General features: G+C 54.7%; 1 protein-coding gene across 8 annotated transcripts in view; it reads left to right on the plus strand.

Moving 5' to 3' along the window:
- PHACTR4 (phosphatase and actin regulator 4) overlaps positions 1–16,392 on the plus strand; it is a 36,226-nt gene that overhangs the window by 9,354 nt on the left and 10,480 nt on the right. For 5 of the 8 annotated variants that reach the window (XM_072355246.1, XM_072355247.1, XM_072355241.1 and 2 more), the window contains 2 exons: positions 14,512–14,688; positions 15,105–15,185. In XM_072355246.1, coding sequence (XP_072211347.1) covers positions 14,547–14,688; positions 15,105–15,185 — 223 coding nt within the window. In that variant the 5' untranslated portion in view covers positions 14,512–14,546. Of the gene's footprint in view, positions 1–8,414; positions 8,819–14,511; positions 14,689–15,104; positions 15,186–16,392 lie in introns of those variants that run through there. The other 3 variants (XM_072355239.1, XM_072355240.1, XM_072355248.1) reach the window with 3 other exon arrangements.

Consider the following 16,392-nt stretch of genomic DNA (forward strand, 5'->3'; position numbering starts at 1 on the left):
CTGATGCTGTCCTTAACCTGGTTGTATATTAACCGCCCTCCCAATGCTGCATGGCTGGCTTTTGTTTTAACCACGTTGGCGCGTGTTCAGAGCTGGTGTGCTTCGAATGGCCACTGGGACTGCACAGTCAAGCAGAAATCCTTTTTAGCTGTCAGGCTTCGCTGCCCACAGTGGGTGGGGGAGCTCCTCTTGGCTGGATGCCCCGGATAATTAAAAATGAAGCGTGCTGTTGGCTTCAGACTTTAATTCCTGCTCGCCCCCCAGGGCTGGTGGAAGAAGCGCGGTCTCCGTGAGGCTGCAGGGAGGCTTCAAAGCTTGTTGGTGCACATTTTAGAGCAGGTATGCGGCTGAAAATTTGCTCTCAATTCTCCCCTGAGTTGTTTTTCCAAGCGCAGAGGAGAGCACGGAGCAGCTTCTTGGGCTGTGGCCCTGAGTGAGCGTCTGTAGGTGGTTCCAGCTGGACGTGCGTGTGTTGCAGCCACAGCTGCATGGCAGGGCTGCTGTTCTCTGGGATGGATGGACTGAGCAAAGCCGGGTTCTTTCAGTGCCAGCTGTGCTGTGTGATGGTGCTGTGAGCTGGCAGTGATTCGGGCTCTGCCCTCTCCCAGGGGCTGCTCCTTTCTCAGGGTGGCACAAACTATCACAGCCCTTCATGGAAGGGATGCAGTGATCTAATGAGGACGCAGGCCTAGAGCTCCACAACAAGCAGCTTGCTGGTCCAGAAGGCTCCGTGCCGTCCTCCAAGGAAGACTTTGCTCTCCTTCAGCCTTCACTGCTCCACTTAGGAGTTGTATTGGTGGCACTGGGACTGAAGGCAGCTGCTGAGAGAACTGGGAAACGTGAGCAGCTTCTCTTGCACGTGCCATTCTAGGAGGACATTCAGAGTTTATGGATGCTGGAGGAATATTCTGCAGCTCGTTCTTTATTCAAGACCGACTTTCATCCCCTTCGTCTCCTGCTGGGCTGCTTTTTCTGCCAGTTCTTTTCCAACCGAAGATAGGAAATGCTGCTCGAGTTCTTAAGCTCTGTGTAGACAAAGCAGCAGTTTGTTTCAGCATCTCTGCTGGGCTGGGAGCCTCGTAAGGAAACCAGTGTGGTGTGGATCTGCTGCTTTTGGACACTGGGGCTCCAAATGGAGCCTGAGGAGAGGAAGGGGCTGGAGCTGGGAGTGCTGCTGTGCATCAGCATTGCTCCTCGCTCCCAGCAGGATGCATGGCTGAACAAATGCCAGCAGATGCTCCGGAGTTTGGGAAATGAGTGCTTGATCATCACACGTGCAGGTAGAGATGGGTTTGCAGGTCACCTCTGGTTCAAAGCACAGCCACACTGCTCCTTTGGGTAATGCCCTGCAGGGTGGGTTTGTCCTCCAGGAAGGCACGAGCCGCAGTTCCCTCGTGAGATGCCATATATTACATATACAGCAGTATAACTGTTTTGTGCATACAATACAAGAGCCAAAGTGGCCAAAGTGCCTGAGATTAAAGGTTTAATTACGGCTGGAGTGTGCTATGCTAAGAGAGAGGCCAAACCTGACCGTGCCTGAGACGCGTTTACCGCAGGGTTGTGCTGATCTCATTTGGGACCATTTGACTTTTAAATGAGGTGCAGCACAGAACGCTGGCTAACCTGCCTGAAAGCATTACTGTAAGTAGGTGAGTGCACTTGGCAGGCTAGCAGAACCCTTTGGGACACAATCCTGATGCTCTTTTGTTCTTCAGCTTGCCGTTCCCATGGTGCGTGGGGCGGTTCATGGGATGCCTGCACTGCTCTGCAGGTGACCTTGGCACTGCAGCACCCCATTACCGGGCTGTTGTGAAGCTGTGGGTGCTTCGTTTGTGCAGCTTTCTCTGCTTGGAGGAGAGCAGAGCTCGTCGTGCTCCGCTGGTTGCACTGTGGGTGTGTGGGAATGGGATACCTGGCGTGATGGGCTGGCAGGAGCCAGGTAGGGGCGGAGGCTGGCACTGAGCAAGAGGTGTTGCACCTGCTGCAGTGCTCAGATTGAGCTGAACGGTTTCCTTGTATTGAGAGATAAGGCCATGTAGGACGTGTAATCAATCCGGGCCGACTCGCTGGGTAAGTAGGGCACTGCTGGAGGCCTGAGGCTCACATCACCCTCTGCAATGCTGGTTGCTGTAATTTGCCACCTGATTTCAGTACTGGATCTTGCTGGGGCTGGGAGAGAAGCCTGCTTGGAAGCAAAGGTATGAGGGCTCCATTTAAACCAAGCCAACACTGTTAGTGCTTTTTGGGTCACGCAGCAGCATTTCTTAGTGCTTTTTGGGTCACGCAGCAGCATTTCCTATGGTGAATGGCAAACCCGGCCCTATGGGGTGGGATGCTGTCTCTGATGCTGCTGCCCTTGCAGGTGGGATTGGCTGAATAAAGCTGCTCTTGGCTCAGCATTGGGAAGGAGCCTGTCTCTGCTTTCTGGTGGTGGCTTCGAGCAGGTGTGGGCCAGATGATAACCACAGGTTAATGAGGAAAGCTTGGGAAAAGCGGGCCTCCATCCTGGCTGTCCTTGCTGGCTTTCTAAAGGATTTACCAGCTGGGTTATGGGGATGTTTCGTTCCTCTGTGCGTTACAAATGAGAAGCTCCGTTCTGCCTATTGCGGATGGCACAGCGCCGTTCCTCCCGGCTGGGCGCTGCAGTGCTGCGGTGCGGCCGCCAGGGGGCGAGCGTGAGTCGGGCGGGAGGCGGCCGGCGGAACTGCGGGCGGTACTTGGAATAATGGGGGAAATCATGGGGGAATCGGGGCTGCGAGGAGCTGGGGGGGGGCAGAGATATTAAGGGGAGGTTTTGGGGGATGCAGCGTGTGCTTTCTTGTAAGGAACGCGGCAGCTGGCTCTGTCTGAGCTGTCTGTGTTGCAGGGGGGTGAGTTACATTTCACCTTGGGGAGGGATGGAAAATGTCTCCAAGTAATGAACTTAAGATGCCGCTGCTAATGAAGGGCTTTCAAAGCTGGGGCTGTTTGGGGCGGTGGGAATCCCCTGTTGAGTCTGTGGCAGCAGGGCCTAAGGAAGCAATGCTGCAATTATTAGGCTGAAATGATGTTGAACACGAAGCTTAATCCCGTTATCTTGCAAATATGGAGGAAACTGCTTGCTCCGGATAGCTCTGTAATGGGATTATTGCAGCGAGTGGCACCCCCGGCATCCCCTGTCTGCTCTGCATTGATCAGCACTGATCGACCTTCAGTGCAGGAGAGCACAGGATGATCCAGCAGCGAGGAGAGGAAGGCCCTAATGAGTAAACTGGCCCTAATGAGTAAACTGGCCCTAATGACTAAGCCTGCCTGGCTGCGAGCTCCCCATCTCACATAGCTGGCATAGCAGCGTGCTGTAACTCTTAACGCTGCACGAGTTGAGAAGGTGAGCAAATATTTGCAGGGCTGGTGGCTCAGGCTGCACTTGGAGCTGGGCTGTACCAAAGGCGTTCCCAGTGGGCCGTGGCAAACAGCCCTGTTTGCATTTATCCTCCTGTCCCACCTGCGGTGCAGGAGTGCTGCTTGGTGGTCTCTGCTTGGGATTATTGGCTGCTGTTTTGGATGGCCGTGTTGGCCCCCGACAGCAGCATCAGGAGTGTGAGGGGTCCTGCTTGCAGTGGGGGCTTGCTGCAAGGTGATGACGAGCTGTGCCTCCCGGGCTGTTGGTATTATCTAATCCTGGGCCGTTTCCTTTAATTCTATGCAATGTCCTTGACGCTGTAAACAATTGCCATGGCATTGTCTGTGCAGTGCTGTGAGTCAAAGATGACGCATGGCCAGCGTTGGGTTTGGGGACCAGAGCTGGGCTGTGTGTAACACGCTCACGGCTGCTCCGTGCTGCCAGCCCTGCCTTGTGCTGGCACAAAGCTGAGGCCGTGGGGCTGTGCACACAGAGCTCACATCCAGCTTCACCTCTGGGCAAACAGGTTCAAAAGGGCTGAGCAAGGGGGGGGTGATCCGTAGCTCTGAGCCATGAGCAGCCCCTGGGAGCCCTATGGGACTGAACTCCCTACGCGTTATCTGGGTGCTTCAATGGAGAACAAAGCTTGTATCAACGTGAATCACAAAGTTGATAAACTGGAATGGTTCCTCTCCGAGCTGTCTTGTTGTGTGCTGCAAATATTTATCCGCGTTGTTTCGTGAAGGCAGATTGGTGCAAGTCGGAGGTCAGGCCTGTCGTTACAGGCGCCTTGCAGAGGCACGCTGTGCTCAGAGGGAGCTTCTGCGCCCATTGCTGCTGTGTTAGGAAGCAACGCCAGCTGTACCAGAGCTCTGAGCTGCATGGGTGCAAAACAACATCAGTGCTTTCTTTTCTTGTTGGCTCAAAGGGACCGAAGCCAAAAGTGCCCGCTGTGCCCTCCAGTTCCTTCACCGTGGCAGGAAACTTGGTTTTCTCTTCCAAACTGAATCAGTTCGAGATGATCAGAAGCTGAGATTGTGTGCCAAACTCGCCTTGCATTTTAATGAGGAGTTTCTGGCCCGGTGGATAACGAGGGCAGAGCAGGTGCGGTGGCTGTTGGGTGTTCCCCAGAAGCAGAACCATGGGGCTTTTGTGAGCCTCCCAGGGCAGAGCCAAGCGAGGGGCGGTGGGATGCTCAGGCACCGGTGCTGCCTGTTGGTAACTGGGGGGAAAAATGTGACTTTGGAGCGTGGCTTGGAGGTGTTGAAGGGTAACTGGGCTTCTTGGTGCCTGCAGCGAGCCCTGTGAGGCGGAGGATGTGCTGAAACGCCGTGCTGCTGTTTGGGTTTTGGGGGATGAGGGGTGAGTTTGCTTTCTGAGGCTTCTACCGTAGGTTAAGAGGAGGAAAGGAGGCTGATGGTGATCCTCCTGCCCTGCTCTCTGGCACGTCTGCAAGGATTAGGGGTAGGAGAAGAGCTTTGGGATGGCGAGTCTTGTGATGAGTGTGAGCTGAGCTCCCTCCTGTCCATCTGCAGCCTGCAGTGCTTTACAGGGCCTACCCCATCCCATTGCTTTACAGGTGACCCTTTGCCAGGGGGCTCGGTTGCTTGCCATAACATCCATGTAAAGCCATGAGGTGTTGGAGCAGGGCATGCTGAGTGCATTGGGTTTGCCCAGGAGGGCAACCAGCTGAGTGTGTGCATTCATCTGGGTCAGTGTGGGAGGCGTTGAACCAGAGCAGACCCCATGCAACCCCTGATAGGAGGGGGATATGCTGTGTTTGCACTGGAGCTGCAGCATTCTGCCTGTCTTTGCAATAGGAAGCCTTGGGTGATGTTGGTTGGTGTAGGTTCTTCCCTTTGTTTTTGTTGTCTGAGGGAGAGGGTTGTTTTAATGGGTAAAATTAAGCTAAATGCCATTTCCTCCCTAAGCAACGGGATAATTAATGTAATGTCCTCTATGTTTTTTGCTGGACATTTTCCTAATAATATAGCTGCAAGTGACAGATGGGCATCTCGCCTCCGAGTGCTTTGCTGTTGGGAATACGCTGTTGCTTTGCTGATGCCTGATGCTTTGCTGGAATGCGTCCTGTGTCTGTGCTTCCTTTGGCTCCTGTTTGTGCTGCTTCAAGGTGCTCCAAAACGCCATTTGTTGGCTTTGGAGGTTCCCTTGCTGAAGGACAGCCTGGCCATGAATCACTACAGCCCTCGAGTTAGCAGAGATGGGACCGAATCTTTAATTTCCAGGACTGCATTCCTTAGCATTCCCTCATCTGTAAACAGGAAAATATTTAGCATATGTGGTAAGTAATTAGGGTGAACGATGAGGAGGCATTGAAGGTGTGTTTTCAGTGCTGGCCAACGTGTGCTCCCATTGCAATTCCCACGTCTTCCATTGGGAATCAAGGCTTTGAGCTCGCATCCTTGTCCATCTCCCTGCTCCCTGGGACAGGTGGGTGCTCCTTTTGTTCCTCTGCACCGTGAGGATTCTGGCTGAGCTTCTTCTTGGTCTAGCTTAGCTGCTGGGCAGTGTAGAACCACGTTGGCTGTGGGATGGACCATCCTTGGCACGGAGCGCATCAGGACACTGCCTGGTGTGCCAGCCCCATGGCCACCTCGCTGACCCACCGGTGGGGCCGAGGGGATGGGAATGCTCTGCAACATGGGAGTTTCCCATTTGGAAACGTCTCAGGAAGCACGGAGGAAATCACACGGCTTGGGAGCACTTACCTCACTGCTCTGCCTCATCCAACGCAGCAGCTTCCATCAAAGCATGCAGGACCCGAACAATGCAGTGCCAGCTGGCTTATAAATAAACACGCTTCCGTTTCCACTCCGGGATGGCTTTAATGCTGCATGAGGGGAAAGGAAGAGCGTCACGTTGTTGGATTGTGACCTTTGAGCCCAAATCATCGGGCTGTAATGGAGAACTCCTCCACATCTCCTTCCCAGCACAGGAATGGTCACCTCTGTGGGCAGCAACGTGTTGTTTCCATTCTCATTCCTCGCTCTGCCAACCTGCTGAGATTGAGCAGATTGTGAAGGAGGGCATCCAGAGTTGGCTGTCCCCACTTCTCCTCCTTTCAGCCCCGGTGAGATGCTCCCGTGGGCATTGGGAATTCCCGTTGGTGTTTCAAACAGGAGCATTTTTGGGCTTCCTGCAGTGACTGCTGATGGGTTGGGAAGGAAAACGCCCAGTATCACTGGGCTCACACCACCGGCTCCGTCTGCAGGGGTGGGATAATGCAAGAGTCCTTAATGTGCCCATGGCTGAATCATGGGACGTCAGTGCCTGAGTCACTGGAGATGAATGCGGTGTTTCACGTCGGGTGCGAACTGCAGTGTGAACAACAGTGTCTCTATTAGAGCAGCTAATAATACTTGTGCTCATTACGGGTTTCGTTCGATTTTTAAAGTGAAACAATCAGGAAGAGTTCCTCCTGCAGTGGGTATGGGCAGAGCGGGAGTGCTGCACTGCTGGGTTAATGGGCTGCTGCTCTGGGTGGGCAGGAAAGGAAACTTCAGAGGGGAGCACCTACGTGATGTATCCTTGCTCCAAGCGTGGCTCTTCTTTCACCTGGATGTGCTTGGCTGCGGGCTGAGCTGTGCAGGCCCTGCGTGGTTCTGTCTATGGGCAGCCACTGATGTGTCCTGTACTAAATGGGGAGCAGTGGGCTGCTCCCATGCCGTGCTGAGGCAGGTGTCCACATTAAAAGCTGACGTTGCTTTTTGGGTCGAATTTCTGCTGTTCTGTGCTCTGCTGTCCTCCTCCTGGTGTTCTTCCCTGTGAAAGAAGAGTTGCAGCTGCTCTCTTGAGTGTCTAAAGCTCAAACCAAAGCTGCAGGTCTGCAGGTCTTTGCTCCTTGAGCATCACAGCTCTGCAAGCATCAGTGAGCAGCACTGGCGAAGTCTCGCTGATGCTTCATGAGACCTCATTGGTGATGCAGGGATGTGGCCGTGGTTTGCTGCCTGCTTCTGTGCACTCACAGCCCTGAGAGTCATTGAAGCACCGAATCTCTGTGGCTGCACCAGCTTGTGGGCCGCCCCACTGCGAATGGAAACAGTGCTTTAAACCTCCCATTGAAACCTGATGGTGTTTTACTGAGGCAGAAGTAAGGATGGGTGTTGATACGCTGCTGTGCTTCAGCAGGCTGTCCTGTGTCAGCTTTGTGTGCTCCTCAGTCGCTACAAATGCAGCATAGAATGCACTGATGCTCTCTGGAAGTCAGGCAGCTACAGAGTGAGGGTACAGCCCTGCAGCAAGGAGGTTCTTCCCACCTCCTCCCAGGGTGTGCAGCTGATGCAGTTTGGAGAAGGCATCCAGCCTCCATTCTTTGAGCTCTGTGGACCTTCACCAGCTGGCCGTGGATTTAAATGGCCCTAAAATGGCTTTTCTTCCTTTGTGTCAAAGCAAAGAGCCCTGAAATGAGACGGAGAGAGTCCATCTGTCCTCATCGGGCTGCTATCTGAGCACAGAGATGGGGCCGGAGGTGGGTGGGTGAGAAGAGCAGCCGTGCTGGGAGCGTCGCTTCAGCTCTGCATGGTGGAATTTGCTGGTCCGCCCACCCGGTGTGAGCTGATCCATCGCTCCCCCACCTGCTGCTGCTGCCCCGCTGCTGGTTGGAGGTGTGGGGCCACCAGTTGTGGGGCCTCCCGTGTGGTCGCAGCTGTGCTTCAGCAGGGCGCTGTGTGCCGGCACATTGCATGGCAGCACAGGGGCTGAAGGCGCCGGTGTTTGCCGGGTGTGTTTGTCACTGAGGTGGAGATGTCGGATGTCACAGCTGTCCCCTTCCTTCTTCATTTTGGAACCAGCTCCCACCCCTCACGTGGGTCAGGTGCTCCTTTGGGTTACTCTGCTTGCTCCCAGCTGTAGGTCACAGCTCCGGCGCTCCTTATGAGATCCCCTTTAAACTCAGAGCAGCGCAGTCTCTCCATTGCTCAGGGTGCCAAGCTTTATCACTTAACGTGGGTCGGTTTGGGTTTGTGCTGTAGTGAAGCCCTCAGCTCTCCATGCTCCCGGTGAGGAAGGAGCGAGGGGTGTTGATGCTTTGGGTTGTGCAGCTCAGTGGCTGGAGCGTGGCTGTCTCCTCCCCTTCCTGAGCTTCAGCCCCAGCCAGCGCAGCTCTGGAATGACAGGCATTCCTGCGCCAGGGGAGCTGGCATGGGCGCCTATTTATGAGAATCAAGTGCCTGGGGAACGGGGAGCAGGACCCGCGTGGCCCACGGGCCTCCCTGTGGCTGCTTCTCCTCCGGCAGCTCCGCTCACGCCGCGTTGGACCCCCCGGGTGTGCAGTGACCCATTGGGAGGACCCCGGTGCTCTCCCAGGGTTTGGGTTCCTTCCTTTCTCTTTCCGCCGCCTCCCGGAGAGCGGCTTCGGACGGGATCTCATGGGGCAGCCGCGCTTCTCCAGACCGGTCCATCCAGCTGCTGTGGGTGAGTAATGGAGGGAGAGGGAACAGCGGAGATGCGGGGCAGGCAGGCAGGCTGCAGGTGGGACGGGACACCGGGCGCTGGGGAACGTGGGGCTGGGAAGAGCCCGCAGCAATAGCTCCGCTTCCTTCCGTTCTGTTCCCCAGCGCTGGGCTGCAGGCGCTGTGTTTGGGATGGCTCGTCCCTTACCTGCATGGCTTAGGGTTTGCCCAGTGCTTGTGCTGTGCTGAAACTCCCCCAGTGTCACGCTGGGAATGGACCCCAGGGGCTTTGCAGGGCTGCTTCCTTCAGTGCGGGCTCTCCTAGCCCTTGGGGGGCAGCTGCAGCAGTGCTGGGGGGAGAAGGGCCTCGACGGCTGCCTGCTGATTTCTGCATCTCCGAGTTTGAGGGGATGAGATTTGGTGGACGGGGGTTGCTGTCCGACGTGGATGCCTGTCAGCCTCACCGGAGGGCTGTGATGCACAGAACTGAGGACGATGCTGTCACCTCGCACTGAGCTGCTTCCTCCCTTTGATCCCTAACGTGGAATTTGCTGATATTTGTACTGAAACGGCCAAATTCCCCCTTCTCGCCCCCAAGGGACTTAGTTTTTTTCTTTTTTGCTGTTGTAACTTTGAACCTCCCAAGTGCTGTTTAGGGCTCAGATGAAACCGGTGCCTTTTTTCTTTGCCACCCCCGGGTCGCTCCGGCCGGTCGTGTTCAAGAGCTGCTAAAAATAAGTGGTGCTGAGGGAGAATGGAAGGGAGAAATAGGACTTCAGCCTCCTCCGTGCTGTCAGGAGCTGCTAACAGCATCCCCTTGGGTCTGGGGGCCGTTAGGAGCCCCATCTGCTCTTTTTCCCTCCCCCAAACACCGGAGTATTGGTGGTTCTCAGGTGAAGGGGGTCTCCTGGTATGGGACTGTAGGTTGGGGGTTCTGCTGCTGCTTGTGGGCTGCCCAAAGCTGCTCCTGCTGTGAGCACAAGGAGGTGGTTCCTGTGTTCCTTCTGGCAGGGTGCTGTTGGAAGGAAAGCTGTGCTGTGGGGTTCAGTGATCAGCAATGCCCCAACCCTCGGCTGCTGCATTGCCTGAGGCTGCTCCGTGACTGTGACTGTAGTGCTTTAAGGCTGGGGTTCTCCTCTTCCCTGGGCCATTCAGGCAGTGGGCACAAAGCTTTTCAGGAAGCTAGCATCGTTTAGCCAAAGAGCTTCTTTATTCTTCAGCCTTAGCAGCGTTTCCATCACAAGTGTCTGCTGGGATGGATGGGGGCAGAGCAGCTCAGGGCTCTGTTTGGGGAAGGAAAGCAGCATGTTCTCAGCCTCCTCCTAGCAGCTTCATCCTGCAGCCCTGTCCCAGGCCTTGCTGACCCTTCCTCCTTGAAGGAGGATTGTGCCACTTTGCTCCTGAAATGAGCAGCTTCCCCCTGGGATGTTTGGGATGAATCTGGTTAGCGATGCTTTGTTTTCCTGCCATCCTTCAGACATGCTTTGTTCAGGTCTTGAAGTGATTTTCGGCTCATGTCGTGGTGCGGCAGCTGAGAACACCAACTCCTCCGTGGCCGTGCTGCTTGTGGAGGTGTGTGTCCCAAGTTACAGCAGTCTGAACACCCACCAGGACCCGCTCTGCAGTGGCTGCCCTTCAGCACAGCTTGGTTCTGATTGTGGTTGTTCTCCACCAGCTGCAGAGGGGCAGCCCCTGTTTGGTGCTGTGCCTTGTGCTGGGCTCTGCTCTGTGCCCTGCTCTGTGCCAAAGGCTCTTCTGGGGCTTGATTTGAAAGGTGAGGATCAGCTCTGCCTGTTTGCAGCATCTCCTTCTGGCTGGGATGGTGGTGAGGCCATCAGCTCATCGTACATGTTTCCTAAAGGCTGGCCCCATCACTGCTTGCTGTTGTGTCCCACGTGAACAACACAGCATTCCCAACTGCCCTGCAGATCACAGCTCTGCCACTGCAGCCTGGTGAGAGCTGCCTGTGTGTGCCATGGCAGGAGGAAACGCTTCACTCTCCTCAATGGTTTCACTGCCCTGAGCCCGATGGCAGCTTTGGGAATGGCTGGCACCTTGCTGACCATGACGTGTTGCAGCCCACCTGTGAGGCTCCAGCTGCTCCCGCTGACACGGCTTCCCAGGATAAGCATTGCAGCAGAGCAGCCTTGCACAACAGCTCACACCTAGCTTGGGGTGCAGCAGGAGGAGAGCTTTCCTCCAATGACATTTTAATTGCAGGAGTGGAGCACAAGCGTGTAGCAGTGTGCAGGGGGGGGTTGGCACTGGGCAGCCCTTGGACCGCTCCATGCCTGAGAGCTGCATCCCTCCGTGTTGGCACGGCCCAGGGATGCAGGAAGAGGCAGAAAGCTGCAGCAATGCCAGGTTTTGTGATGGATCCTGAGCTTGCTTCAGTCTCAGTGTTTGGGTTAACCCCAATCCGCTGTTTGGACAGCTCCCATCCACCTGCTGGGTCTGCTGGTGGGGGAGGATGTGGGCAGGTTGTTTTTGGATGGGCAGGTGGGAGCTGCTGGTCTGTGAGCCATGGGCTGGGGCAGGCGTGGAACCACAGGCTTCCCCAGCTTGGAAGGGACCTCTTGTGGCCCACCAGGCCCAACCCCTGCCCCACACTGCACCACCTATGGCTGAGAGCAGCGCCCAGTCCCCTCCTTGGCAGTGCTGGGCCTGATGCATCACTGCAACAGACTTTACTCCAAGGTTTTCCTGCACAGGATGGGGGTGCCCAGGGGGCTCCCCCAGCTCCAGGGCTGTGTTCCTGCAATGGGCGCTTCCATGTAGCTGTTGCAGAAAGGCTAACCCGGGTTGTTCTGCAGCACGGGGACACACTGAGACCCGCTTATTGGAAAGCTCTTGACCTTCTAATGAGGGCTGCCAGCTTCACCCTCCAAGACCTCATTTAACCTTTGTAAGAAATGTAAAACAGGTTTACCAGCCTGGGACGGCGGTAGGGCAGGTTCTTTCAGCCCGGGTGCTGAGCAGAGCCAGGCCCACCACGTCCCTTTGCAGCTCTTGGTGGGAATTTGAGCTGGAAATGGGCTGTGGTTGGCACAAAAGTCCTTTTGCAGGGCAGCGTGAGCACTGCGGTGAGCAATCACTGAACAATGAGGGTGTTTAACAGGCAGATCACTAAAAGCACACCTACAGCAGCTGATCTGCCTGCTAATTAGCAGCGAATGTTAATTCATAATTGCATCATAACAGACTATTTTAAACGCCCGTGTCCGCGTGGTAATTAAGGGATGGTAGAAGGAAGAGTGGAAGGGATGGTGGGTTGTGGGTCCTCTTGGAAGCCTGGCATGGGGCAGAATGCATCCCTATAGAGTTAGGAGGATGGTTTGGGGGGCATCTGTGTCACCCCATGGGCTGGAGGTGCCGTAACAATGGTTGTGATCTTACACCGGCAGTGTTTGCCCCTCTGCTCCTCATGCATTGCTGCTGTTAGGCACAGAGCACAAAACACCAAAAACCCCTGTTTTCATGTTGTTTGAGAGCTGGTTCTGAATGCAACCCCAGCAGCTGGTGGCAGGCAGGCCAGAGCCAAGGTGTTGGATATCAGTGCTGAACATCACAGCAAAACCTGGCTGTTGTATTCACCTGGCACGAAGCTCCACCCTGAGCTGGCATTCAGTCCAGCAGCAGGTTCCTCCCTTGGGATTAAACTTACTCAGGGGCTTTTTCCCTCAGTGCAGCTGCTCCTGGTGCTGTTGCTGCGTGGGTCTCCTGCACTTTGGGGAGCTCTGTGGCATAGGCTGTATGCTCAGCAACCATATGGATGGTATTTGGGCCTCTTAGCATCTGGATGGTTCCTCTTGGTTTCCTGGGTGCGTTTTTTGTGTCCTTCCTTCTTCCCACCCTCTGTCCCAGCAGGAAAATCTTAGGGTGGAGCTGCAGAACATCCTGGATTGGGGCTGACATCGTGCGTGCTGCTTTCCACCTCGATTCTCTCTTAAGGCTCAGTTCAGGCGATGCATTGGTCATCTTTCTTTGAGTAAGAGTTGGCTGGCGTTGGTTTATTACCACCTCTGAGTGAGCTCTGAAAGGGGCCAGCTGGGAAAAAAAGAAAAAAAAACATCATAAAAGAGGAGAAAAAAAGCAGAGAAAAAGAAAAGTTCTCCCCCAGGTGCCCTCAGCTGTCACTGCGGGAAATGTGGAGCTGGAGGAGAGGAACCTGGGCAGCATTGAGTGCTGTAGGTGAAGTCTGAAATGGTCGCAGTCGGCTCTGAAGGTCCTTTTTCCCCTCCAGTCCGCACAGCAGTGGAGCCCTTCCTTGCCAACCTGCATCCTGGGCTGGATTTCCTCTTCTGCTCCGCCGTTTGGTTCAATGCTGTGCTGCTCACACGGGATCTGGATCCCAGTGTTGAAATTCACTCTGCTTTTCCTCATGCTGCTCCTCTGTTCCCCACCTTCATTTCAGCTGTGCTTGTAGCATGGTGTGCGTAGGGTCTCCTCTAGGGCCCCAGATCCCACATTGAGCTGCACATAGGGCTCCAACAGACGTCAGCACTGGGGCTTTCCTGGTTTCTTTCCTGTCCTTGGCCTGCTCTTCCCTGCGCTGACAGGGAGCTGCCTTTTCATATCTCCGTGCTGGATATTTATGTGATACAACAGATCCGTTTCTAGCTCTTTGTCCTGCATGCAGCACGGCTTTCCCCTACAATTCCTTTCCCAATCTTTTAGCCCTGGGAGAAGGGATTCTTGGCTGACCTCACCATGTGGCCCAGGGGGTGTTGTCTTTTCTGCAGCACGCCATGCAGGCTTTGCCTGAGACCGACTGAAAGGGCTTTTGTGATCCCAAAAGGCTTGGAAACTGCAGAGCATTTGGCTGGAAGGCTCTGAAATGAGATGCAGAAGTGCAGTCAGACCCAGTCTGTTCTGCAAACCACAAGTGCTCCTGGATGGAGTGTGGTGCTCCTGCAGTGCTGAAGCTCTGGGGTTCTCACTTTGCAAACTGAGGCCACCAGCTGGCTTCACTTTGCTTGTGTGCACTGTGATGTTCGCTGCAGGCAGCGCTGGGTTCTGCTGATTGCAAGCAGTCCCTTATGGTGCATCAGACACCCCATTAACAGCCGCCAGCGCAGGGTTTTGTGCTCTGGTTCTGCTTTGCAGGTTGTTTCTTTAGGAGCTTTCTGCTGCAGAGCGTTGGGCTTTTCCTTTGTGTGCATCCCTTCCCGCCTGTGTGTCCTTCTCGTGGTGCTCTCCAGAGACTTCGAGCACCGTAGGTGGAGCACAGGCTGCATTGTGCTGCTTTCCTGTGGAGCTGCTGCTTTTGGCCAGCAGTGCTGGCTGTGTTTCTAGAGGAAGAAGCAGCAAGGCTCAGTCCCAGCACCGGCAGCTGGTGCAGTGGGGCTGCTGGCTTTACTGTGTGCTGATAGAGATGGGCTTCGAGGTACCCGTGCTTGTGTTGTTGTGTGTGTATCGCACCAGGTTTGCAACCGCAGCAAAGCAATGCGTGCTCCTGGGGCGAAGCTGTCAGGCTGCTGACAGACACAAGTCCTTGTTTTGTTAGGAAGCTGCCTGTCAGTCACCCTGGTGCTGTTAAGTTGGGAAACCCCTTTATCTCCCCGAGCTAACGCCAATCGCTGATGGTTACATGAAGGCATGGAACCTCACTACCTTCTTTGCATGAGCGCGTCGCCGTTTCCCTGTGCACGAGGGCTGGGAGCTGGCAGCAGCCGCATGCAGCCTTGGGTAACTGCTGTGCTCCTCTCCCTGCAGCTGAAGAGGTGGATCACCCCCCGAGTGATGCGGGGATGGGGGTCGACGTGCTGGAATCGGGTGACACCACGCCTCCTACCAAGAGGAAAAGCAAGTTCTCAGGCTTCGGCAAGATCTTCAAACCTTGGAAGTGGAGGAAAAAGAAAAGCAGTGATAAATTTAAAGAGACTTCAGAAGGTAAACGGGGGGTGGGGGGTGGGGTCCCTTCTTCCACCTGGGAGACCTGCAGCTAGTGAGGAGGCCTGAGGGCTGGCACGTGTGAGAAGCAGAGCAGGAATCGGTGGTGAGCCGGCACCTGCAATCTCTCCGGAACACCTTGCCATGGAGCTGGAGTTTCAGACAAACAAATTCCTTCCTGGAAGGAACCTCCCCAGGCTGCCGTGGGGAGGGAGGGATCGCTCAGGCCTGAGCAGGAGGTCCCTCCGCCCTCTCATCCATCTGTGCCATACAATGAAATCCGAAGCCCTTTTATTTCCTCTGCAGGATTGATCCCTCTAAAAAAAAAACCCCACGTATCTTTTTGACCTCCCATCCTGCCCTGCTTTCTGAGTGCTATTTTTTTTTCTTTCTTTTTTTTTTCAATTTAACACCAGTTTTAGAACGAAAGATTTCAATGCGAAAGCCAAGAGAGGAGCTGGTAAAAAGAGGGGTTCTATTGGAAGACCCTGAGCAGGGTGAGTCTACAAACAAACCTATCCTCACCTGTCTGTGTTCTGTGTAGCTCACCTTCCTCTGGCAAAACCTCACCCTTCCGCCCTTCCGGGAGATGAATTTAAGGGCTCTTTGCTGGTTGTGGTTCCTGTCTGTCTTACCCTTTCAAATACTCTCTCTCATCTGACTGTCCTGGTAAGGAAGGCAGTGTGCTCAGATAGGAGGGTGCAGCACCTGTCCTGCTGCTGATGGGGAGGGCAGGGCTGGCCCTTGTGTCCCCCCATCCCTCTCGTGCCTGTCCTGCTCCAAGCCCCCCACACAACAGGCTCACCCTCTCTGGTTTGTTCTGAGTCTGCTCCAAGCTGCCCTCCATCCATTGCGGGAGATGCAAACCTCACAGTTCAGATTTGAAGGCTCCAGGCCTGGAAAAAGAAACCATCTGATGTCTGTGAGCCACATGGGTAGGGGAGTTTCCTCCAGGGGCTGAAGATGGGAACCTTCATGGTGTGGTATTACAGCTGATCACAGCTAAGCTTTCCCTGCCCTCAGAGAAGCTTTCCCTGCTTTCTGTTGTCCTCAGTGGCTGAGTTGGGGCCACACTGTTGGGATTCCACCTGGCAGTGCTGGGGGGTGTTGGGCATTGCTTTGGGTGGCAATGTGGGCTGTGGAGTAGAGCAGTTATAACTACCTCGAAAGCCATGCTGTAGAGTTAACCTAATGCAAATGTCAGGGTTCTTATAAGGAAGATACAAAGTGGAAGTGAAAAAGAGGTTTCCAGTCGAAGCTGCTGAATGCTGGAGTTAAAACCAACAGGGTTGCTTGCAGCTGCCCTGTAATAGAAGCCACCTACAGCAACACGAGGGTGTAAGTGATGGGCTGCAGGAAGGACTCACTGCGGTGCAAAAGCATGTGAGGTCATGGGGTGAAACTGGAAGAGAGATCAAAGGCTTTGTGCAACAAACTTCCAGCCAGTGGTGGTGGAAGAGAGGTCCTCCAAACTGTGAGGGTGGAACAGGAGCGTGGCTGTGGGGGGGGGGTTCTTTCTGCTTTCAGTCATCTGATCAGGCTTAAGAAACAGAAGATGATTATGATCTGAATAAAGCACAAACCCAAGGTACGAGGGAGCGACCGATATTGTCAGGAGGGTTAGATTAGAAAGCACATTATCTTAATCCCTCACTTCCATGATGATTTTAAGACACCGGGGCAGTCATATGATGATGGAGGCAG

The sequence above is a fragment of the Excalfactoria chinensis genome, chromosome 22 (assembly GCF_039878825.1).
Source record: "Excalfactoria chinensis isolate bCotChi1 chromosome 22, bCotChi1.hap2, whole genome shotgun sequence".
NCBI lineage: Eukaryota > Metazoa > Chordata > Aves > Galliformes > Phasianidae > Excalfactoria > Excalfactoria chinensis.